Raw genomic sequence first — 24,873 nt, forward strand, 5'->3', positions numbered from 1 at the left:
TTGCAAGATTACTATAACGAGATCAATTGCCCCAGGCCTGCCGGAAGAGCCAGGTCTTCACCGCTTTCCGGAAGGCCAATAGGGTGGGGATGGTCCGGACTTCAGGAGGTAACTGGTTCCAGAGAGCCGGGGCAGCCACAGAGAAGGCCCTCCCCCGCGGGCCCGCCAGCCGACATTGTTTAGCTGACGGGACCCGGAGGAGACTGACTCTGTGGGATCTTACCGGTCGCTGGGAGCTATGCGGTAGAAGGCGGTCTCGAAGATAGCCTGGCCCTGAGCCATGTAGGGCTTCAAAGGTAATAACCAACACCTTGAATTGCGCTCGGAGACCGATAGGGAGCGAGTGCAGCTCGCGGAGAATTGGTGTAATGTGGGTGTATCTAGGTGCACCCACTATAACTCGCGCGGCTGCATTCTGGACCAACTGTAGTCTCCGGACACTTTTCAAGGGTAGCCCCATGTAGAGCGCATTGCATTCAGCAATCAACAAGCATGAAGATTGACACTAGACCAACAATCAAACAGTAAACAATGCTCCAATCAAGGAACTACCAAGAACTCTCCTACCAACACTGACAGGGCAAACTACTTATATATAAACAGAGAGTAAAGCTCACTCCCTCCCAGCACTGATGCTGTTCCCTAGTTGGGTAATGAAACGCCTGCAAGAAAACAGCCCACTTCTCAACAACTAGACTACATTGGCCAAGAGCTTCACTTCACGGAGCACAGAACTGTTTCTCTTTTGCAGGACATTCCAGTCCTTTCTCCTTTAGGTGGCCTTCCACCTTTTAACAGGGTGGACAAGGAATGGAAAAGGGAAAGGCTCTCTAATGGATCTATCAGCCAGATCAATGCTTGTCCTTTACAATCACCTTGGATGGGATTATTGGCAAGGGGGCAGAGGTTAGGCGTTGCTGGGATTCCTTGCCAACCTTATCCTTCCCCCCCATCTCACTCCTTGTTACAAAATAAACATGGCATTGCTGGAAATCTAATGGGGACAGGCAAGATGAAACTAGGGTACCATGGAGCAGAGCTGAATTTCTAGAGGGGAGGAGATAAACCTTGGAAACTCCCCTAAATCAGATCTGGCCGACGGGTCTGTTGTTCATCCAAACTGGGTGTCAGTTCTTAAAAGATCCTGGGCAAGCATACTTTTCTGTCACCTGTTGTGCCATCCTTCAAAGCGGAGATGCCAAGAGTTGAGCCCAGGATCTGCGGCAGGCCAAGCATGCGATCTGCGAGTGGGTGACGGAATCTTCTCCAAAGGGAGTAAAGATAGGAAATGAAACCCTAGAAAATGTATTATCCCGAAAGCCGATAATATGTTTTCATTCGATCTAGCCAGGGAGGTCTCGGTGCAATCTGTTTCCCCCTACCCACCCGCAAGCGATCTTCGATAGCCCACCCCGCGACTTGATTTCTGTCCCTGTTTGCGCACGACCTCTCACTGTGTGGAGTGTGTGTAGATTTGCACCAAACCGTAGGCGGGTTTTTGTTTGCACCGTGGATGTAGACTGTAGCCTGATGTGGTTTCTTGGATCATCCAGCATTTCCGTCTGAGATGAATTTGCACCCGTGCACGACCCTTCTTTACGTTAGCATAGCTGCATAAGCAAAGCCTGGGATTCTGTGATCTCATCTCCCCCTCCCCCTCTCTCCCTTTATTCCCCCCCTCCCCACAAACGGAGTGGGCGTGTGCACACAAACGCATGAAAGCAACTGGAACAACGAACTTTGTATTAACGCAAAACCAAACTTTGGGCTGCAAATTCCCAGAGAACATGCTATAAGCGTGGAGGGAAAAAAAAAAAAAAAAACAGGGATTAAAACCAGGAAAAAGAGAGGAACAAGGAGACATAACATGGGAAGCATCTCCTTTTTCCTTTTTTTCCCCCAAGGCTGTGCTATTCATATCTTCCACTTCGGTGCGCATTGCATTGTGTGGAAACCAGATACGGGATGAAGAATTGGGACTTCGGAGAATTTCAATGCGTCTCTTTCCTCCTGAAAACACATGTTTAGTCCTCTAGTTTAAGGTTGAGAAATATTTAAGATTCCTATCTCCTAGCGTCAAATTACTGGGGCCCATTCAGTTTCCCAAGTGCAGTTTTTAAAAGGTTATTACTGTGTTGATTGACAAAACCAAGCCTTGGCCAGAAAGAGTTTCGATATTATTATTATTTTTTAAAAAAGATAATAGCTTGAATATCCTACTTTCTATGGTTTTGCCGCCTTCTATACTGCAAAATATTCTAAATTCTATATTCCTATAGAATATAATATAATACAATTCCTATAGTATAGTATAGTATAGTATAGTATAGTATAGTATAGTATAGTATAGTATAGTATAGTATAGTATAGTATAGTATAGTATTAGTTTGATTTATTTTATTAGTTTGATTTATAGGCCGCCCTTCTCCGGAGACTCAGGGCGGCTTACAATGCTTTTAAGCAATAGCCTTCATACTTTTTGTATATACCTGCTTAGTAGGGCTTTTGCCCCCCCCCCCCCCCCCCCAGCAGTGTTCTATTGTATACAAAGTCAGCTTATTGCCCCCACAAACCGGGTCCTCATTTTACCTACCTCGGAAGGATGGAAGGCTGAGTCAACCTTGAGCCTGGTGAGAATTGAACTCGTAATAATTGCAGGCAGCTGGCAGCTAAATACTACTTTAACAGTAGTTTAGTCCACTGCACCACCAGGCTCCTGGTGTATATACTATACTATACTATACTATACTATACTATACTATACTATACTATACTATACTATACTATACTATATACTATACTATACTATACTATACTATACTATACTATACTATATAGTATAGTATAGTATAGTATAGTATAGTATAGTATAGTATAGTATATATAATAATATAATATTATATTATACTATACTGTACTATACTATACTATAATAATATAATATAATAATATAATAATATAATATAATATAATATAATATAATATAATATAATATAATAATATAATATAATATAATATAATATAATACAATTCCTATAGTATAGTATAGTATAGTATAGTATAGTATAGTATAGTATAATAATATAATACAATACTATACTATACTATACTATACTATACTATAATATAATACTATAATATAATACTATAATATAATACTATACTATACTATACTATACTATACTATACTATACTATACTATACTATACTATAATATAATATAATATAATATAATATAATATAATATAATATAATAATATATATTCCAAAGTGTCATTTCAAGTAAAATATTCCAATGGAGTTTTAAGGCCCTTGTCCTCCATGTGGACATTTAACAGACTAGCAAAGTTGAAAGGGACCTTGGAGGTCTTCTAGTCCAACCCACTGCTCAAACAGCAGACCCTATATGCCATTGTGGGAAAATGGCTGTCCAGTCTCTTCTTAAAAACCTCCAGCGATGGTTTTCTCCCGATCCATTTTGTAGGACCCTCCACATGGCTGTGTCTAATATTTCGCTTACAAGCCCAGCCCCGTTTCTTTTGATTCTCTTGAGACCAACAACGCCAAGTTAGTACCAAACTAACTGCATCAATTTTAAAGACAAGAGACCCTAATCGGCGATGTTGGCCCCCAGTTGCCTCTTTCGATGTGTGTGCTATGTTAGAGCTCCTGGGCCCACTGGCAACATCTGTCCCGTGGAGTGACCAGGATGAGTTTGTGTGTTGCAATGTTTAGGTAGTTGTTCAACTGTCCACGTCTGGAATGAACTTGGAGTTGCTTCATTGCAGTTATTTGCCTCTTAAGTTCTCCGGAACTGGGGTGACCAACCTTGGCTTTGCTGGCTGAGGAATTCTTGGAGTTGAAGTCCACAAGTCTTAAAGTGGTTGGAGACCCCTGCTCCAGAAGGTTTCTAAGAGAGGGGAAAGGCATTTTCCAACCACTAGAAATGTGTGAGTACTCAATGGAAGCATCTGGAGAGAAGATGGCTCTTCACGTTTTCCTTAACCGGATTGCTCATGTTCTAATTGGGGTCCTTTGATTCTTGTAGGGGCACTTTTTGTGCCATCATTGCTCAGCTGACCGAGGAGACCCAGCCCGTCTTTGAAACAACCCTCAAATCGTATGCCGTCTCGAAGGACGCCGATGCCAAATTCACGTGCATTGTGATAGGTGAGTTGACACAACTCAACATTTGCATGGATGTTCTCAAGAGCAAGCGTTGAATTCTTCCTTTGGACTACCACAGGGCTGATACCTATCCTAGCTGGCAGACGTTATGTCCCGATATATACATATATTTAGAATGATATCTACCTACCTTCTCCAACATGCTGCCTCTGAGCCCAGATGTTTGTGGCTTTCCGAACCTCTCCGATGATACGATGGCTGAAAATATGATGATAGGATTTGTGTGTGCATGTGGGTATAGGCATAATGGTTATCTTTTGAGAGCTGAATGCAACGAAATGTTCATTTTAATGTATGCTGATTAGTGTACATTTAAAGTGACAATAAGGTTTTTTTTCTATTCTAAAAATAATAGTACATTTCTTGTCATTTTTAAGGAAAAGGGACTGTTAAAAATTGCCTCCTCCTCCTCCTCCTCCTCCTCCTCCTCCTCCTCCTCCTCCTCCTCCTCCTCCTCCTCTAGTGTATCGTTGCTGTTGTCTCTCCATCTTCTTCTGGATCTGCTTCTTGTTCTTTGAACTTCTTTCTTGTTCTTTGAACTTCTCCTTATATATATATATAATCCCTAATTCAGTTTTACTCCAAAGTGTCTCTGGTCCGTTGCAACTTTCTTCCTTCATGTCCTCAGCAGGGCTCTCTCCTTGCCCTTTTCCTGGTCCTAGAATTCTTCTGAGGACTGGAAACTCTGTCTTCACCCTCGTTGCGTTGATCAGTGGCTGATATTTTAAGCTCTCCGCTCTGCCCATCCTCATGTAAAAATAACACCTTCTGGATTCATGTCTGACCTCTCCCTCGTTTTTCCCAACAAGTTATAGATTTGGTACCCTGTTCATAAACAGGATTCCCTTCTGTTTGGATAGGAGGCGAAGTTCTCCCTTGAAAAATTCAGAATCACAGAGTTGGAAAGGGGCCTTGGTAGCTTTCTAGTCCAACTCAGGCAGGAAATTCTTACTTCCATTTAGTAGACCTAGAATAGAATAGAATAACAGAGTTGGAAGGGACCTTGGAGGTCTTCTAGTCCAACCCCCTGCTTAGGCAGGAAACCCTACACCACTTCAGGCAAATGGTTATCCAACATCTTCTTAAAAACTTCCAGTGTTGGAGCATTTACAACTTCTGGAGGCAAGTTGTTCCACTGATTAATTGTTCTCACTGTCAAGAAATTTCTCCTTAGTTCTAAGTTGCTTCTCTCCTTGATTAGTTTCCACCCATTGCTTCTTGTCCTGCCCTCAGGTGCTTTGGAGAATAGCTTGACTCCCTCTTCTTTGGGGCAGCCCCTGAGATACTGGAACACTGCTATCATGTCTCCCCTGGTCCTTGTTTTTATTAAACTAGACATACCCAGTTCCTGCAACCGTTCTTCATATGTTTTAACCTCCAGTCCCCCAATCATCTTTTGTTGCTTTTCTCTGTACTCTTTCTACCTACCGACGTCCTTCAGTGAAACAATGAGAAACGATGAACAAGGACAGTGATATATTTATGGTGATCACAATCACAATAGCTTGACTCTTCCTTCACTTCTAAATGAAAATGTACAAACAAACTATTTTTTGAGCAGACCTCCATAGATTTGGGATGGATTTCATCCGCACACAAGCTGCTTGCTGATGCCACCTACTCTTCACAGCATCTGTGCTTAGTGGTATTGGGCTTGGGATAGGTAACCGGAGCTCCTGTTGGGAAAGACACTAATCAAGTTCTTGGATAGCTCCTCTTGATAACGAATCTGGAGCAGAGTGAGAGCAAGCCAGATCCTATTTCATTCTCTTGGACCACGTCACTCCTCTGATCTTTGGCCAACATAATCGCTGAAAAGGTACGGATGGCAAACCAGCTGGCACGTCTCCTTCCTCCAGCTTCAGGGCTGCTTTCGGTAGCCTCCTTATTGTGATGGGTCAGCGGCCACTGATGTCTAAGGGACGAGATGGGTGGTGCAGAAAGCAGTGCATCACAAGGACTCATGTCCCAGATCCGTGCCTGGAAGAGCTGGTGAATTTAATTCTGCCCCCATTCTTTGGATTTGGGGATGAGGGCAGAAGTCAGGAATGGAGCTTTGTGTCTTTCATGTAAGACGTTCTGGGTTTGATCTGCCCTAGGTGGAGAACTATTGGTAGGACAGTCTCCATCTCCACTTCTATCTCCATCTCCATCCCCACTTCTATCTCCACCTCCATCTCCACTTCTATTTCCATCTTCACTTCTATCTCCATCTCCACTTCTATCTCCATCTCCACCTCCATCCCCACCTCCATCTCCACTTCTATCTCCATCTCTACCTCCACCTCTACCTCCATCCCCATGTCCACCTTTATCTCCACTTCTATCTCCATCTCCATCCCCACTTCTATCTCCACCTCCATCTCCACTTCTATTTCCATCTTCACTTCTATCTCCATCTCCACTTCTATCTCCATCTCCACCTCCATCCCCACCTCCATCTCCACTTCTATCTCCATCTCTACCTCCACCTCTACCTCCATCCCCATGTCCACCTTTATCTCCACTTCTATCTCCATCTCCATCTCCACTTCTATCTCCATCTTCACTTCTATCTCCACCTCCACTTCTATCTCCATCTCTATCTCCACCTCTACCTCCATCCCCATGTCCACCTTTATCTCCAGTTCTATCTCCATCTCCATCTGCAGAGAGGTTCACCTGAACCGGTATGGACCAGTAGAAACCCACCACTGCTAGCCATGCCCAGTTCCTGCAACTGTTCATTGTATGTTTTAGCCTCCAGTCCCCTAATCATCCTGGTTGCTCTTCTCTGCACTTTTTTTCTAGAGCCTCAACATCTTTTTTTATAGGGTGGTGACCAAAACTGGATGCAGTACTCCAGCTGTGGCCTTACTAAGGCTTTATAGAGTTGGTATTAGTACCTCCCTTGATCCTGATTGCATCCCTCTGTTAATGCAACTCATGTAGGCTCATGCTTTTCAGAGATGGACTTCTCTTCCCACCTGAAGCCTCAGTTGGTGCGAGCTGGACCACAATGGGAGGTGGATCCTTTTTAATTTTGCTTGGAGAAGACAGTCCTTGAGCTAGACAACCCCTCCCTTGAGCTTGGCCCTCTAGGCATAGAGCACACAGGACCCCTTTTGGCTCAGGCACAAGCAGTCAGGCAGATGGTATGATATCATTGTCCTGAAAAGGCATCTGCTGACCAAAGGCACTTAAAGGACACAAGAGGGCTATGATGCAACCCTTGTTGCTTTGGCCCAATGGAAACTTTGGGTTCAGTTTACAGGCTGTGACGTGTGGCTCTCTATGGAGAGACTGGCCTTCCACCAAGTGTTTGTTTTTTAACCTCGGATTTAAATCCACCAAAGCGGTCTCACTTCCTAGAATGGTGGAGATGTTCTCATCTCCTGCCTATGTTGAGGGTGAGAAGGAACGATCACCTGATTCTACTGCTCTACAAGTCCTGTTAGGAAACAGGTGGGTTTTTTTTTTTTTCCTCCAAGGAATGTGAAATTGGCAACTTCTCTTCCTGGTTTGAATGAAGGAGACTAACTTTCATGGGTTATCGTTGCATCAGGCGAAGTCCTTCTGCAGCTGTGTTCACACAGGAGACTTAATCTCAGTGCTGATTGAACGTGCACCGAGAATAAACTAACCCAAGCGCATTAGATGCATTCCCAGTGTTGGCCATCGCTTTGCCAAAAAATTAAAAATGCAAGGGTTCAAACTTTTCCTTGAACTTCTTGTCCTCTTTATTAACAGTCGCCCTATTGTTGATACAGATTAATTGCAATTTTGTGATTTTGCTCCTTTTAAAAGTTAGTTTTCTATTTCACTGAAGTTGTTTGTAAGGTTTGCACAAACCACTTTGACATTTAGTTTTAACGAAAATTGATAGTGCAGTATTCGAAGTACAGGAAAAGTCCATCTTAGTGAAATCCCTCTTAACTTTGGTTGGTAAACCTGGTTTTGGAGACCTTCCTTCCTCCCTCCCTCCCTCCCTCCCTCCCTCCCTCCCTCCCTCCCTCCCTCCCTCCCTTAGAATAGAATAGAATAGAATAACAGAGTTGGAGGGGACCTTGGAGGTCTTCTAGTCCAACCCCCTTCCTTTCTTCTTTCCTTCCTTCCTTCCTTCCTTCCTTCCTTCCTTCCTTCCTTCCTTCCTTCCTTCCTTCTAATCTATATGCAGTTTTAACATTTTTTTCTAACCATGTACAGTATGTATTTTTATCCAATAATTCTTCAGAGCAGCCTGTCTTTGTGTATAAAGGGCAGTAGTATGGTAGCTCAGCAGTTAAGACACTGGGCTTGTTGGCTGGAAAGCTACCTGCCCAGGTTCAAGACCTGAACACCATGTGATGGGGGTGACCTCCCGTCTTCGCTCCGGCTCCTGCCAAACTAGCAGTTCGAAAGCATGCAAATGCGAATAGATAAATAGGTACCACTTCAGTGGAAAGGTGACAGTGTTCCAGTGGTGGGTTGCCCCCGGTTCGGACAGGTTCGCAAGAACCGGTAGTAAAACCGGTGTGATCTGTGCATGCGCAGAAGCTTCTGCACACGCGAAGGGAGCATGCGTGCACGTGTGCGATGCGAAACAGTAGTAAAGGTAAGTAGAACCCACCCCTGCAGTGTTCCCTTACGTCATACTGGCCACACCACCGCAGAAATGTCTTTGGACTGCGCTGGCTCAATGGCCTTGAAACAGAGATGAACCTCAGTTCCCAATAGTCGGCAACAACTAGCGGAGTAAAATCCACAGGGAGTCCTTTACCTTTTTTTAAAAAAATCTTGGTGTATATCTAATGTGTTGAAATTCCAATTCCCAGAATTCTTAGCTAGCAATTCTGGGAAAAGGCTTTGTCAATAGGCATGGACGCCTGCATTCGGGAGGCATCACGTTGGAGAAGGTTATTCAACAGTTTCTCGACATTATTCTCAGCACGCTTATTCGATTCGGATCTCCCTTTCGGTGGCTGGACCGGAAGTATCAGTTTTCAACATTCCTTGTTTTTTTTTCCTCCCCCCCCCCAAACCAAATTGACCTTCCTGTTGTGTCCAAAGTCAATACAGAAAAAAAGGACAACTTGTTTAAGCTGGCCTCGCAGGCAAAAAGACTGTGGTTTCCATGTTTGTTTTGGAACGGGATCATGTTTCTCCAGCACAAATGCTCCTTGATTCTGCTAATGTGTAATGTCCTAATCAGGATACCCAGCGCCAGAGGTGACCTGGTACAAAGATAATGAAGAGATGGATCGATACTGCGGATTGCCGAAATATGAGATTTTGCGACATGGGAACAGACACACCTTGCAGTTATACAAGTAAGGAAGGAGGAGAGCGTCTATGCCTTGGGTGACACCCAGTGGTGGGTTCCTCCCGGTTCGGCCCAGTTCCGCTGAGCCGGTAGCGGTGATGATATATCTTACCTTTTATTTGGCCCCACCCCCAATCTATTGCTGGCTCCTGAGTCCCAGCTGATCGGCTAGAGGGAAAAAAACTGTTTAAACTCTTGCCACCAGGCTTCAAAGGGCCGCCCTACAGCTGATCAGTGTTAAAAGAAAACAAATGGGTAGACCAGTGCCTGCAAAAATACATGAGTAGACCAGTGCCTGCAAAAATAAATGGGTAGACCAGTGCCTGCAAAAATACATGAATAGATCAGTGCCTGCAAAAATAAATGGGTAGACCAGCGCCTGCAAAAATACATGAGTAGATCAGTGTCTGCAAAAATACATGAGTAGATCAGTGCCTGCAAAAATAAATGGGTAGACCAGTGCCTGCAAAAATACATGAGTAGATCAGTGCCTGCAAAAATAAATGGGTAGACCAGTGCCTGCAAAAATACATGAATAGATCAGTGCCTGCAAAAATAAATGGGTAGACCAGCGCCTGCAAAAATACATGAGTAGATCAGTGTCTGCAAAAATACATGAGTAGATCAGTGCCTGCAAAAATAAATGGGTAGATCAGTGCCTGCAAAAATACATGAGTAGATCAGTGCCTGCAAAAATAAATGGGTAGACCAGTGCCTGCAAAAATACATGAGTAGACCAGTGCCTGCAAAAATACATGAGTAGTCAGTGCCTGCAAAAATAAATGGGTAGGCCAGTGCCTGCAAAAATACATGAGTAGACCAGTGCCTGCAAAAATACATGAGTAGTCAGTGCCTGCAAAAATACATGGGTAGACCAGTGCCTGCAAAAATACATGAGTAGACCAGTGCCTGCAAAAATAAATGGGTAGATTGATACAGCTCTGCAAGCAGTTAAAAGCCTGGTAGACCAGTACCTCTGCTAAATCCTAAATAATTGTCACATGACCATCAAGCCACGCCCACAAAATAAGCCACACCCACAGAACCGGTAGTAAAAAAAATTAGAACCCACCCCTGGTGACCCCCATTCACCAGCTGTCTCTGGGGAGAGGAGAGGAAAAGCCTGCAGTATTGTTCAGTTAAGCCCGGAATGATATCATTCGTAGAGCATCTGTCCAAACGTCTACCGTTTCCTAAGCACAAGGTCAAATGCCCTGTTACAAACAAGCAGACGATTCCAGGTATTCTAAGAAAGGTGTTCTTGCAAGCCAGGGGGATTTAGCAGCCTAATTTCTTGTCTCCTGGCCAGGTTGGAGGGGGTGCCCTGGAAAGCCAAAAAGCATCTTTGTACAAAACGAGAAGGTGGCTCATAATCTATTTTCATAATCTATTGCTCTAGAGCCGGGGTCTCCAACCGTGGCAACTTTAAGCCTGGAGGACTTCAACTCCCAGAATTCCCAGCTGGCTGGGTGGGGAATTCTGGGATTGAAGTCTTCCAGGCTTAAAGTTGCCAAGGTTGGAGACCCCTCCTCTAGAGATATGTGGAATATTGCTGTTCCCTTTCAGAGTCCAGACTCCCTCAATTATGGCCATTCTAATTGGGAGGTTCTGGGAACTGAACCCTGATATTTATTTATTTATTTATTTATTATTTATTTATTATATTTCTATACCGCCTTTCTCCCGTAGGACTCAAGGCGGTGTACAGTCAAGAAAAATATAGACACACAAACATCATAAAATTGCTAATATTGCTGGAGAGCATCAAGAAAAAGAAGGTTGTTCATTTGTTGTTGTTGCGAAGTCGTGTCTGACCCATCGCAACCCCATGGACAACGCTCCTCCAGGCCTTCCTGCCCTCCACCATCCTCCGGAGTCCATTTAAGCTCACGCTGACTGCTTTGGTGACTCCATCCAACCACCTTGTTCTCTCATCCCCTTCACTGTTCATTACTCATAGCAAATTCAACTCTCTGTGTCCAGAGTTCTCTCAAGGTTGGTGTTTCTTTTTTACTCACAGGTGTCAAGAGGAAGATGCCGCTATTTACCAGGCTTCGGCAAGAAACAACAAGGGCATTGTGTCGTGTTCTGGGGTTCTGGAGGTTGGAACCATGACGGAGTACAAAATTCACCAACGGTGGTTTGCCAAGCTCAAGAGGAATGCCGAAGCCAAGCTGTATGAGATAGAGCAGAGCAGGAAGCGAGGGAAGGAGAACGTGGAGATGGAACAGCTGAGACGAGTCAGCCCAGACAGATTCCAGAGGAAGAGACGGTTGACGGGGGATGTGGGGATGCGTTCCGGGTCCTCTCTCTGGGACACGGAGGAAGCGGCCAAGGTGCGGATCCCAGATGGGAAGGCCTGTTTTGGTGAAGACGAGAAGGCCAAGAACAGAGAGGCCTCTCTGACCGGCCCCGCCCTGTTCCCCAATGACTTCATAGCAGGACATCTGGAAACGGAAGGAGCCACCACCAACGGGGACTCTTCTCTGGAAAGCGGGGAGGAAAATGGAGAGAGGAACGACAACGGTTTTCTTCAATATATTTACGAGACGGCGGGGATTGTGCCCAAGGAATATTCAGCGAAGAAGAAAAAGAAAGAGGAAGATAAGGCAGCTCCACCAAATGCAAGCCAAGGTGTTTCCCAACTGGAGGATGGCATGCAACCAAGGAGAAAGGTCTCCATGCAAAAGGAGGCTGGGCCTGCTGTGTCATCCCCAAAAGTCGCATCTCCTATAGTCAACGGAAGGCCAGTGGAAACCCAACCTCAAGAAAAATCCCCGCTGCATTCCTCCCCTTCCAAACCCGAGATGCATTTTTCGTTGAAAGAGATGTATTATGACGCCGGAGCAAAGCCTAAAGCGGAGAAGAAGAAGGTGCCGGAAAGTAAGGCGAAGGCTATGGAGAAGACTCTTCCCACCAGAGACCTTTCCAATGTAGACGCTCTTCCGACAACTTTGAAAAGGGCCAAGGCAGAAGAAGAAAGAAATGAAACCCTAGCCAGGCAGAAATCTCAGGGAGTGAAGACAAAGCATGGCAAAACGGAAGCCCCTGGGACGGACAGGGAATCGAATCTCCAGCAATTCCATCATCCCAGGCGGGCAGCGGAGCCCACGACAGAGATCCTGATGGGACCTAAGATGGAATGTCCAAGAAGCAGTGCCCCGGAAAGAGATGTTCTGCAGCCAGGCCAAGCTGGTCCGCCAAGAGTTGCAAGACCACCTCTCTTTGAAAAGAAGAACGAAGAAGGGGAAGTCCTTCTCATCCGTGAAACGGACTTGCTGGACTCTGCTCTCCCTGAAGCTGAGCCGGACTTGCAGCTCCCAGAGGCTGGACCTGTGGATTGGCCCCGGCCTTTGCAGGAAGGGAGTGAAGCCCTTACCCCAGTAGCCTTGGAGGAGGAACAGTTGCCTGATCCAGGGCCTTCTGAGGTACTGTAAGTTCTATTTTTCTTCTTGGGTGAGGCTGACCTCATGCAAAATGCTTGCCAACCAGCTCTACAGCAACTGCCCGAGTCCTGCCCGCTATTTATAGCAGGGACATGCAGGAGCTGGCAGGCCAGGGAAAGATGAGAGTGAGTGGTCTCCTGGAAGGCCAGGACTGATCCCTGGCTTTGAAGCAACCAGAATAGGTAGCTGGCTTCCTCGGTTCTTCCGTAGCCTGGCAACCAGACGGACCAAGTACAGGCATAGAGAGAGGGCAAAGGCCAGTTTTGGTGTGCATGTGGGTTGGTATTAGAAGATTGGATTAGGTTAGAATTTTTTATTGGCCAAGTGTGATTGGACATACAAGGAATTTGTCTTTGGTGCATACGCTCTCAGTGTACATAAAAAGACAAGATACATTCATCAAGAATCATAAGGTACAACACTTAATGATAGTCATAGGGTACAAATAAGAATAGAATAGAATAGAATAGAATAGAATAGAATAGAATAGAATAGAATAGAATAGATATTGTAATGAAGAATAGAATAGAATAGAATAGATATTGTAATGAAGAATAGAATAGAATAGAATAGAATAGAATAGAATAGAATAGAATAGAATAGAATAGAATAGAATAGAATAGAATTCTTTATTGGCCAAGTGTGATTGGACATACAAGGAATTTGTCTTTGGTGCAGAAGCTCTCAGTGTACATAAAAGAAAAGATACGTTCCTCAAGAATCATAAGGTACAACACTTAATGATAGTCATAGGGTACAAATAAGCAATCAGGAAACAATATCAATATAAATAGTAAGGATACAAGCAACAGAGTTACAGTCATACAGTCATAAGTGGAAGGAGATAGATACTAGTAAGGAAGAGAAGAATATTAGTAATACAGACTTAGTGAATAGTTTGACAGTGTTGAGGGAATTATTTGTTTAACAGAGTGATGGCGTTCGGGGAAAAACTGTCCTTGTGTCTAGTTCAGGAGTCAGCAACCTGTGGCTCTGGAGCCGCATGTGGCTCTTTCATCCCTCTGTTGCGGCTCCTTGTTGCTGGTCGGCTCCACAATTGATAAGGCTTTCGGTTAGGACAGGTAGAAGAAAAACGGCACTGTGCTAGGAGCAGACTATGATGGGGGAACCGGACTTCCGGTCAGCAGAGAAAAAAGGATGCCATGCTAGGAGGAGACTATGGTGGAGGAACCGGACTTCCGGTCAGCTCCAGAATTGAACGGGGGCTTCTTGTTAGGACCTTTGTGGCTCTTTGAGTGTTTAACGTTGCTAACTCCTGGTCTAGTTGTTCTGGTGTGCAGCAGAGTCAGCACTCAAAGCTGTACTCTTGACTTCTCCACCAGCATGTTCACCGTGCCTGCCAGCCCAGCCCCAGCTGTCTCTGACACTCACCAGCCTGCTTCACCCAGCATCTATTTCCATCGCTTTGATGCACGTTTTTTCCATGCGATTCTGCCCGTAGGAAAGAAGGGGCGGGTGGGTGGCTGTGCATGCATTAGTCACTCTGGAGTTCCCTGACTCGGGGTCTCACGGGGCAAGGTTCACGCTCCTGTCTGTCTAGGCATCCAAAGAGCTTAACCAAGGCATGGAATGTGTGTGTAGGTGGGCCTTCATGGTATGTCAAGCAACCTGCCGGAGGAGGAGTGGGAGGCGTGTAGGTGGGCTACTTTTGGAAGTGGAAGGCTGAAGCTGCAGAAGGAGGCTTGTCTCGTGTTTCTACAAGATGCAGGATTTCCTTCCTGGGGAACTCCAGATTTCCACGGTGTGTGTGTGTGTGTGGTTGGCAGACCTCTGGAATGTGAACAGATGCTGTTGTTTGTCCTGAGTTAGATAATTGACTCATCTGTTCGAGGCCAATTGAGAAGATGTCTGGCTTTGGAATGTCCTTTGTTTTCAGTTCCAGAATTGGGTCCCAAACTTCTTTAAACCAAGAAAAAGGAGAAGAGGCAAGTAAAAAAACCCCTTCTCCATTGACTACAGGTAGTCCTCAACTTACAGCCACAGCCGAGCCCAACGCTTCGGTTGCTAAGTGAGACATTGGTTCAGTTGAGTTTTGCTCGATTTTACGACTTTTCTGGCCACAGTGGTTGAATGAATCCCTGCATCAACAGAGGGATAGTATCAAGATCAGAAGGGTTAAGACCGTTTTATAAAGCCTTGGTAAGGCCACACTTGGAATCCTGCATTCAGTTTTGGTTGCCACGATGTAAAAAAAAAGATGTGGAGACTCTAGAAAGAGTGCAGAGAAGAGCAACAAAGATGGTTAGGGGACTGGAGGCTAAAACATAGGAAGAACGGTTGCTGGAATTGGGTTTGTCCAGTTTGATGAAAAGAAGGACCTGGGGGGACATGATAGCAGTGTTCTGATATTTGAGGGGCTGCCCCAAAGAAGAGGGAGTCCAGCTGTTCTCCAAAGCACCCGAGGGCAGGACAAGAAGCAACGGGTGGCAACTCATCAAGGAGAGAAGCAACCTAGAACTAAGGAGAAATTTCCCGACAGCGCTTTAATCTACTTACTTGAGAGCAAGGGACAATGAACATTTAGAAGAATTAATCAGTGGAACAACTTGCCTCCAGAAGCTGTGAATGCTCCAACACAGGAAGTTTTTAAGAAGAGATTGGATAACCATTTGTCTGAAGTGGTGTAGGGTTTCTTGCCCGAGCAGGGGGTTGGACTAGAAGACCTCCAAGATCCCATCCAACTCTGTTATTCTGTTCTGTTCTGTTCTGTTCCGTTCCGTTCCGTTCCGTTCCGTTCCGTCCCGTCCCGTCCCGTCCCGTTCCGTCCCGTCCCGTCCCGTCCCATCCCATCCCATCCCATCCCATCCCATTCTTATTCTATTCTATTCCATCCCATCCCTAACCCTAATCCTTCGTTTCCCGTCCCCTCCCTTCCTTTCCCCTCCCCTCCTCTCCCCTCCTTTCCTTTCCATTCCATTCCTTTCCTTCCCTTTCCCCTTCCCCTCCCCTCCCCTCCCCTCCTTTCCTTTCCTTCCCTCCACTCCCCTCTTCCTTCCCTTCCCTTCCATCTTTCCTTCCTTTCCTTTCCTTTCCCTTTCCTCTTCCTTTCTTTTTCTTTCCCTCTTCCCTCTTCCCCCTTCCCTCCTCCCTTTACTTCCCTTCCCTTTCCCCTTCCCTTCCCTTCTTTCTTATTATCCTTTTTCCTTATTTTCCTTTAACTTTTTAACACTTCTATTGTATGGAAAAAACACAAATTAAAATGGATAATTAATCTTATAAGGACGTCACCCTCCCTCTTGCCCAGGAGCAGTTTGCTTGGGTAGAGTGGTATGTGAGCAGGAGCCCCTCACCCTGTGGAGGGACTATTCCGTTGACTTCCTTCTTCTTATCGCTCTCTTCAAGCAGCTTTCAGCACCTGGGTGTGTGCTGGTGATTGGAGTGCAGTCTCTTTGGAATTTGTCTGGCCTGTCACCATTTTAGGAGATGCAGGAGAGCTTCAGCCTTTGATGAAGACCTGAAGCTAAGAATGGGAACAGGCATAACCATGGAAGGGGGAGCTAATTCCAGGCTTCGGACATTTTTGTCCGTTTCCAGCAAAAAGCCCATAAAGGGTTTCCAGTCTTTTTATCGAAGTAGTTGTTCTTCCTTTTCTAACCAAATAAGCCAATTTAGCCTATTTTTTTTTTAACCAGCTAGGCTTAAAACACACAAAACAAAAGTCTCCTATTAAAGGGGTTAGTCCTAGTTACATTATACGTTGTGATACTCATTCCTGAGTCGATGCACAAAGAATTGCGCGAGCAGCCAAAGATGCCCCAAAGCAGTGGTGAAATCCAAATTTTTTTACTACCAGTTCTGTAGGCATGGCTTGGTGGGCGTGGCAGGGGAAGGATACTGCAAAATCTCCATTCCCTCTCCACTCCAGGGGAAGGATACTGCAAAATCCCCATTCCCTCCCCACTTCTGGGGGAAGGATATTGCAAAATCTCCATTCCCACTCCACTCTGGGGCCAGCCAGAGATGGCATTTGCTGGTTCTCCAAGCTACTCAAAATTTCCGCTACCGGTTCTCCAGAACCTGTCAGAACCTGCTGGATTTCACCCCTGCCCCAAAGTCATTGGATGCCTTTCATTGGAAGAGAAAAGGATTTTTTAATAATAAGAGAAACTGTGGAGGAGGTAGAATGCTGCACGGTTTCCAACTGATTCAGTTGCCAAATAATATATTGCTGATTTGTGAGGATGTTCTAACCTAGCACACTAATTCCCAGCAGCTAAAATGCAAAATTGTCAAGATACTTAAATTGCAATGACCTCGTACCTTTAACTGAGATTTGCACCAACCCCAATTAAAAGCTTGGCAGCTTTATTCATGCATTTATTCAATAAAACTTGGCTTAGTTTTAACTCGGGTTAGTTCTTCGAGGGCATAGCGGGTTGTTCAAACCCAGCTGGTCAGTTTACCATTAAAATATATCGTGCAAACCAGAAAAAAAAGGATTGATACAGTGCCTTGTATGTGAGTGTGCTTTGTGTAAGCCATGTGCTCAACGGAGGGCTTGGATGTCATGGCTTGCTAGTTCTTGATCCGTCCATCAGCTTAAGAGTTGTCAGCAAGGTTAATTTGGGTTCTTGGAACCAAATGTTAAAGAGAAAAAGGTTATTAAAGGGCTTTGGGGAAAGCCATCTGATCCCCACTGAACTTGGAGAGGGAAAATATAATTTTCTGTTTCTGGTGCAGAATGGAGTTTACTCTGCTCCCAACACCTGAATGTAAGGTAATGTTGTGGCCAGTCAGCGGCCTGTGTAGTTAGTAGCTGATTCTGACAGCGAGGAGGCTGGTGTGGTGCTGCGTTCTTTGGGGTCCGTAGCTGGGGCAGAACAGGTAAAGGTAAAGGTTCCCTTCGCACATATGTGCTAGTCGTTCCCGACTCTAGGGGGCGGTGCTCATTTCCGTTTCAAAGCCAAAGAGGCAGCACTGTCCGAAGACGTCTCCGTGGTCATGTGGCCGGCATGACTAAACACCAAAGGCACATGGAACGATGTTCCCTTCCCACCAAAGGTGGTCCCTATTTTTCTACTTGCATTTTTTACCTGCTTTCGAACTGCTAGGTTGGCAGAAGCTGGGACAAGTCACGGGAGCTCACCCCGTTATGCAGCACTAGGGATTCAAACCGCTGAACTGCCGACCTTTCGATCGACAAGTTCAGTGTCTTAGCCGCTGAGCTACCACGTCCCTTTCATACATACATACATACATACATACATACATACATACATACATACATATGTATGATACATACATACCTGAATGTACCAAGATCCAAATTATTTCTGAGGTTGCTTTCTCCCAAGTGCAACTGACATCTAAGAATTAAATTAAAAATGCGTAGCATTTCAAAGAACAGTTGAGAAGAAGGAAAAGACAATTTTTGATAATGATACAAGCAAAACAGTTTGCTATGACGCAATCCAGAGGGGTATCAAAAGTGAGGAAGGGATTGGAGAGGAGAAAAGAGGTAGCAAATGCAAAAAAATTTTCAAATGCAGAATTGAAAGAGGGAGGAAGGTTTGCTGGTCTTGATTCCTGGTTTTTGAAATCATGACTATTCTTCTTTGCAGGGTTCCGAAAACTCACAGCCAAGCTTATCCGTGACTTCTGTTTTGCAGTCCCCAAATTCCAGGTTTGGGGAAGAAAGGAAAGATATCCCGGAAGATTTAGGAATAAAGTGGTCAGAGAAGAAATCTTGTTCCAGCCCAATCATCCAGGACTCAAGTATGGGAATGCGACACCTGGAAGATCACCAGCCAGCAATTTTCCAGAATCGTCCGGTGACTTCTCAGAATATCTCAGGCATTTCTTCTGGTGTCCCATTTCCAAATGGGATGGACAATCGGATTCAGAAGGAAGATATGGAGAAATGTTCTCCAGATTGGGGCCAGGATGAAATCCGACGTGGACTACCTCCTAATCGTGAGAGTAAACAGCCAATTACTCCTGCATTAGCAGCCCAAGAAACCCATTTTCAGGGAAGACCCATGGATGAGTTGGACCAAGTTGCTCCTTGGACCGAAGGCACAAGAGGAGAAGAACAACAACAAGGAGAAGCCCCTAAATTATTGAGAGACAATACACCCAGCCCCCAAATGCCTTTCGTTCCTGAGAGGAAGAGATCATCTGAAGCAGTAAAAAAGTCACAACTGATCTCAGAAGTTGCCACCACAACCCCAGGTCTTTCTCAAGTGGTTTCAGAAAGTCCTCCTCCAGCTTCAACCGTGACGATCCCTCACGTGCTTCATGATTCCCAAGAACCAGCTCTGCTTTCTCCAATCAAAGGAGACGTTGTTGAGAGCAACCAATCCGTAGCCCACTTGCTAAAAGATATTAAGAGAGAAACGGAATCTCGGGAACCTGGTAAGATGGTGGCTTCAGAAGAACCAGACCAGCAAGTCACCAAGGAGATCTGTGTGCAGAAAGAATTCCTGGTTCCTCCAAGGAGTAAAAAAGAGAAGCAAGAGTCTAAAACCTACACCAAGAAGATGGAGGTTAGAGATAAGGAAAAGGACACAATGGCTCCTGATATTCTTTCAAGAGAGAATTCTCGTCCTCCTGAGGTTGTAGTGGAGGAGAATCGAACCCCGGAGAAAGACCAGAACAACGACCTTGTGTCTTCTTTGAAAAATTATTTGCTTTTGCTCTTGAAGATCACCTCTGAGTCAGACAAAAGCAAAGCAAGAAGCCCCAAGCAAGAAGCCAAGATGATGGAGGAGAAGACTCCACTGAGCGCTATTCCAAAACATCTGCCAGATGTGGGCATTGCGGGATTAACTCCCAGGACTTCCAGGAAGATCTTTGAACAGGTGGAGACCGATAAACTTTTCCAAAGTGCTGAGAACTTGCAATTGACTCCCAAAACTTCTCGGAAACTCACAGGAATGATCAACCAAGAACTGCTTGCTTGCCAGAAGAACCTAAATGTTGAACTGGAGATACCTCCTTTACCTTGTGTTCCCTCAATTGTGGTAGGGGGCATTGGAGGTGAACCAGCAGGTCTCCCCCATCTCCCTTCTTCCGAGACGGTTAGTGAGACCCCAGCAGCTCTGCCAAGTGCCACACCTGAGGAGCTAGCATCTGGAGCCCGTCGGAAGATCTTTCTCCCCAAAACCAAGACAGCTGATGAAATGGAAGAAGGGGCCCTGGAGGGCCAACCGTGGCCCAAAAGAGACAGTCCCAGTGTGTCTCCACAGCAGGGCCGTAAGAGCCAGGCTCTCTTGCAGACCTCGGCCCCAGGTTCTCCTCCTGTAGAGAAGCGCTCCCCGAACTTGGCCAGGAAGATGGCGACTCTGGAAGTTCCCAAGATGTATCAGGAGACGGCGGAAGAAAGCCAAAAGGAGGATGACAGCTGCTCCCCGTTGGCTCCGGAGAGTGTGGAAGAAAGTGGGCCCAAGGTGGGAGAATCTAGGAAAACCAACGATCCATTTAAAGGTAGGTGTGCATACCTCTTTCTAGGAGAGTCAGACCTTGATGACTATTCTGACCAGTGTTGATTTTCACCTACCTGTCGTGATTTAGGCCCAAGTAGTTATTACTAGACACAATCAGTCCTAAACAAACCTATTTTATTACAACAGCTGAGAATTACTTCATTCTCATCTTAGTCCAAATTAATTCCAAAACAAATCCTTCATAAACAGTCCTTCGGTCTTATCACCAACCTTTGTCTTCTTTGGCACCCTGCCAAAGGCTTTTCTTGGCAAAACCCCACAAAGTTCAGAAACAAGAGACACCGACAAGAAACAAATGTAGCAACGTTGGTTTCCTACAAAGATCCCAAGAGCCGTTGCTGCTCTTTTAAGCCTTCTGGGAGGGGCCAATTATCTCCTGGCCTTATTCCCGAGTCGTCCTTTTTTACTTTAGCTGCTCTTGCCTTCTGGCAGCTCTTTGCATGCGTGCACTAGGAACAAGCTCCTCCTGTTCCTCTGCCTCTCTGCTATCCGCCTCTGGAGACTCTGGAGTCAGTGCATCACTAACAATGTTAGTATGAATTGGATCAACATGAATGATACCTTGCCAAATTTGTTCATATACAGTATAATAGAGAAATGTTCAGATTGAACAAGAAAGACATAGATGAAGATAGAGACAAAGATGAGGAGTTAAGGCATTTCTTGCTTATATATGTTTGAACAATATAATGAGGATTACTTAAATTTGATAAATGTGATAGAGATTACTAGTACTGTTATTGAGAATTGGCTTAATATGAATGATACCCAGAACCAACTCTGTTCACACACAATACGGATGTATATTTTAGAATCCAAAATGTTCTTTTCAAAGCCAAGCGAGTTGAGGACTTGCAACTCATTTAATCCCAACCTCACATTTGGTGGACTTTTGAGAAATGACTGCTCTAATTTGTCATCTTTTCTTAGCACCGCAAGTCGTTCGCAAGATCCGAGCAGAACAGTTCTCGGATGCCTCTGGGAACTTGAAGCTATGGTGTCAGTTCTTCAATATCTTGAGTGACTCCAAGCTTATCTGGTACAAGGATGAGGTGCCCATAGCAGAGGTCAAAAGAAGGTGAGCCTTGCGGAAACGTCTCCAGTGGGCTGCAGTAGAAATGTGATGGACTGAGCAGTGTCTCCCGCATAATTCTTGCCCTGTCTTACGTTTCCCCACCACACCCCTAACTCCTATCTTCAGTCCTTCTCCAACATTCTAAATAGATTAGGGATGGATTTCATCCCCCATAATTCCCAGCCATCAGCAGATCATGCTTGTTAAGAATTCTGGGAGTTAAATCCCACACCTCTGGCAGGTAGCAAATTGGAGAGGGCTATTACTGAATTCAACCAGAAAGTTACCTTGATTCACAATCTATTTTTATTTTGTTAGCCTTTTGCCCTAACAGTAATTTCAGGGAAGAAAGTGTCAACCACAAGCCAATTAGCCTTTTCTGAAAGCCAAATTTTTTTTTCAATGCCTGCAGGAGTTTTGATATAATAAAATATTTATATGCCATACATATATAATGCCCAACTTCAATAGGACGTTGTCGATTGTTTTTTTTTAAAGCTCCTTTTCTTGTTTGTTTCTGAAAGGGCTGGACAATCTTTTGAAGGACCAGGAGCAAATGAGGCCAGTGATGAAATGGAAATAGGGACAGGATCTCCTTTGGGTTTTCTTTTCTTAACAATGTTGAACTTATTTTGGAGTTAGACTGTGTCTTTCGAATGTTTCCTCATCTCAGAATGACAGGAAGCCATGGTTGAAGGTGGTTTTCGCAAGCCAGAGGATGGCTTTGAGGCCCCACGTTGTCCATCATCCCTAGTTTAGGAGGGCAGTAGTTCTCTTCCTCCTGAGAACTTGGAAAGGTCCACTTTGGATTTAGAGAGGTTATGGTAGCTCCATTTTGTCTTCTAGCTTTTTGATCCTCGGAAAGGAGCCCTAAAAACTCTCCTTGCTACTTATCTCCTACTTACCTACCAAATGGTGGAGAAGAGGAAATAGCCATAGCAGCTAGGAGCCCCCCACCAGTGTCACTGCTATTCTCTCTGTCAAGGTGCTTCTACCAATTCCCACCCCTTGCCTCACTCAGCCTGGTGAGAAGCTAGTTGCACCTGGCCAGGGATGGGCTGCTGGGGGTTCGTAAGGGTTCGGGAGAACCTCTAGCTAAGATTCTGTGCAGTTTGGAGAACTCCCAAATCCCACTCCTGATTGGCCTCGCCCACCCCTCCCCTCCCCTCCCAGGAGTCCCCATGTGGCCTTTTTTGGATGCCGGTAAGTGCAGGGTACTCGCAAAGGCTCAAGGAGACCAAACAACGGGCCTACCGGAAGTTCAGGAAGGCCTATTTCCTGCCTCCAGAGGGCCTCTGGAGCCTGGCGAAGCTGTTTTCACCCTCCCGGAGGCTTGAGAAAAGCCTCTGGAGCCTGGGGAGGGCAACCCTCCTCCCCCCGTGGTGCAGGAGGCCAACTAGGCCATGCCCACCATGGCCACGCCCACCCCTGCACCCGTCCCGATGGTTGTGTTCCACAAAATGGTCTCCCACCACGGCCCCCATAAATTGGATTAGGCCCAGCTTCATTTCTTTAATTTTTTTTTCGATGAAAATTTTGAAGCATCTGGTTAGTCACTCCTGCAGTGTGTACTCTAGTTTTCATATCTTTCAGCTCTGGAGATGAAGGACAGGCAGCTCTGGCTATTGTGCAGATGTCCCTGAAGGATTGTGGGGTGTACCAGTGTACCATCCAGAATGAATACGGGGCTGACAATACTGACTTCCTGCTGAGCTCTGAAGGTGAGATTTAGTCGCTCAGTAGATCCCTCGTGGGCATGAAGGGACTCGAGGCTAATGACTTGCTTGACCCCTCCCTCGGCAATCAGCCTACATTCTAAAAGAACAAGTCCAGGAATGCAGTTTGGATCCAACTCTATTAAGATCTCTTTACCCCTTTCCGATTTTCTTCTAAGTAAGAGAATAATCATAATATATCTCTTTCCCTATCTTGCTCTTTTTTCCTAGTGCTGTCCGGATTTATCTCCAAAGAAGAAATAGAAGGTAAAGTACACCAGAAAAAGGTATGGTGAGTCAATGCCCTTGGAGATAACCTGACCCCCATCAAGCTCCTCCCCACGGATTACTTTCCAGTTGAAGGAAAGAGCTTGAGGTGACCCTGTTCCATACTGAGGCCAAAGATCCAAGCAAGGAAGATATTTTTATTCATGGATGTTTGGAGCAAAATTCTGTGCCTTTTTCTTGTTTCATTGGTTTGGTCCAGAGGTGGGTTTCAGCAGGTTCTGACCAGTTCTGGAGAACCGGTAGCGGAAATTTTGAGTAGTCCGGAGAACCGGTAGTAAAACTTCTGACTGGCCCCGCCCCCATCTATTCTCTGCCTCCCAAGTCCCAGCTGATTGGGAGGAAATGGGGATTTTGCAGTAACCTTCCCCTGCCACGCCCACCAAGCCACACCCACAGAACCGGTAGTAAAAATTCTGACTGGCCCCGCCCCATCTATTCTCTGTCTCCCAAGTCCCAGCTGATCAGGAGGAAATGGGGATTTTGCAGTATCCTTCCCCTGCCACACCCACCAAGCCACACCCACAGAACCGATAGTAAAAAATTTTGAAACCCACCACTGGTTTGGTCCATACATGGGCCAACATTGCAGACAATGTTGTTTATGGAATCAGACCAGCAAATCTTGGTGGTATCAACCCACGCCTGATTTCCTACTTCAGCCATTGCTGCAAGCAGTAGACATGGCCCCAGATGACCACCTGGTGGCTTCTTCTCCTTCTTCTCCTCCTCCTCCACTGCTAGGAATCCCAGTCTTAAAATTAAGGCACTTCTTCTATTCTTTTCAGCTGGAGAGGAGATCGAGATGACCCCCATGGTGTTTGCCAAAGGTCTAGCTGACTCTGGCTTCTGGGGGGATAAACTCTTTGGTCGGATCATGGTGGAGGACCTGGAGGTTGGAGAAGGATTTCTACGCAAGGCTTGCCGTGCCCGTGCCATTTACGGCCTTGAGCCAGTCTTCGAGTCTGGGCACACTGGCATTATTAAAGTCCACAACCTCGTTGCATTTGGTGGACGCAGTGAGAACACGTTGGTGGAGAGGAATTACGATATCACCATTCAGGTGGGTAGAAGGGGATCCCTTCCTTGACCCCAGTTCTGTAGTCAAGCAGATCTTCAAGTTCAGTCATCAAGAATTAGACAAAGTACAGGTGGTGCTTGACCCTATGAACCGCAATTGAGCATGGAATTATCGTCATAAGAGCCGTGGTGGCGCAGTGGTTACAATGCAGTACTGCAGCTAATTCTGCTGATTGCCAGCTGCCAGCAGTTTAGCAGTTCGATCCTGACCGGCTCAAGGTTGACTCAGCCTTCCATCCTTCCGAGGTGGGTCAAATGAGGACCCAGATTGTTGGGGGCAAAAGGCTGACTCTATAAACCGCTTAGAGAGGGCTGTATAGTACTGTGAAGCGGTATA

The 24,873-nt window shown here is 45.6% G+C and overlaps 1 protein-coding gene across 2 annotated transcripts in view; it reads left to right on the forward strand.

Moving 5' to 3' along the window:
- The window catches only part of ALPK3 (alpha kinase 3), a 40,864-nt gene that overhangs the window by 8,688 nt on the left and 7,303 nt on the right, over positions 1-24,873 (forward strand). For both annotated transcript variants that reach the window (XM_034432592.3, XM_034432591.3), the window contains 8 exons: positions 4,049-4,170; positions 9,359-9,476; positions 11,490-12,897; positions 18,498-20,361; positions 21,312-21,459; positions 23,050-23,177; positions 23,403-23,438; positions 24,245-24,519. In XM_034432592.3, coding sequence (XP_034288483.2) covers positions 4,049-4,170; positions 9,359-9,476; positions 11,490-12,897; positions 18,498-20,361; positions 21,312-21,459; positions 23,050-23,177; positions 23,403-23,438; positions 24,245-24,519 — 4,099 coding nt within the window. The remainder of the gene's footprint in view (positions 1-4,048; positions 4,171-9,358; positions 9,477-11,489; positions 12,898-18,497; positions 20,362-21,311; positions 21,460-23,049; positions 23,178-23,402; positions 23,439-24,244; positions 24,520-24,873) is intronic.

Source organism: Pantherophis guttatus, chromosome 13, assembly GCF_059756535.1.
Source record: "Pantherophis guttatus breed Tessera chromosome 13, ASM5975653v1, whole genome shotgun sequence".
In the NCBI taxonomy this organism is placed as follows: Eukaryota; Metazoa; Chordata; class Lepidosauria; order Squamata; family Colubridae; genus Pantherophis; species Pantherophis guttatus.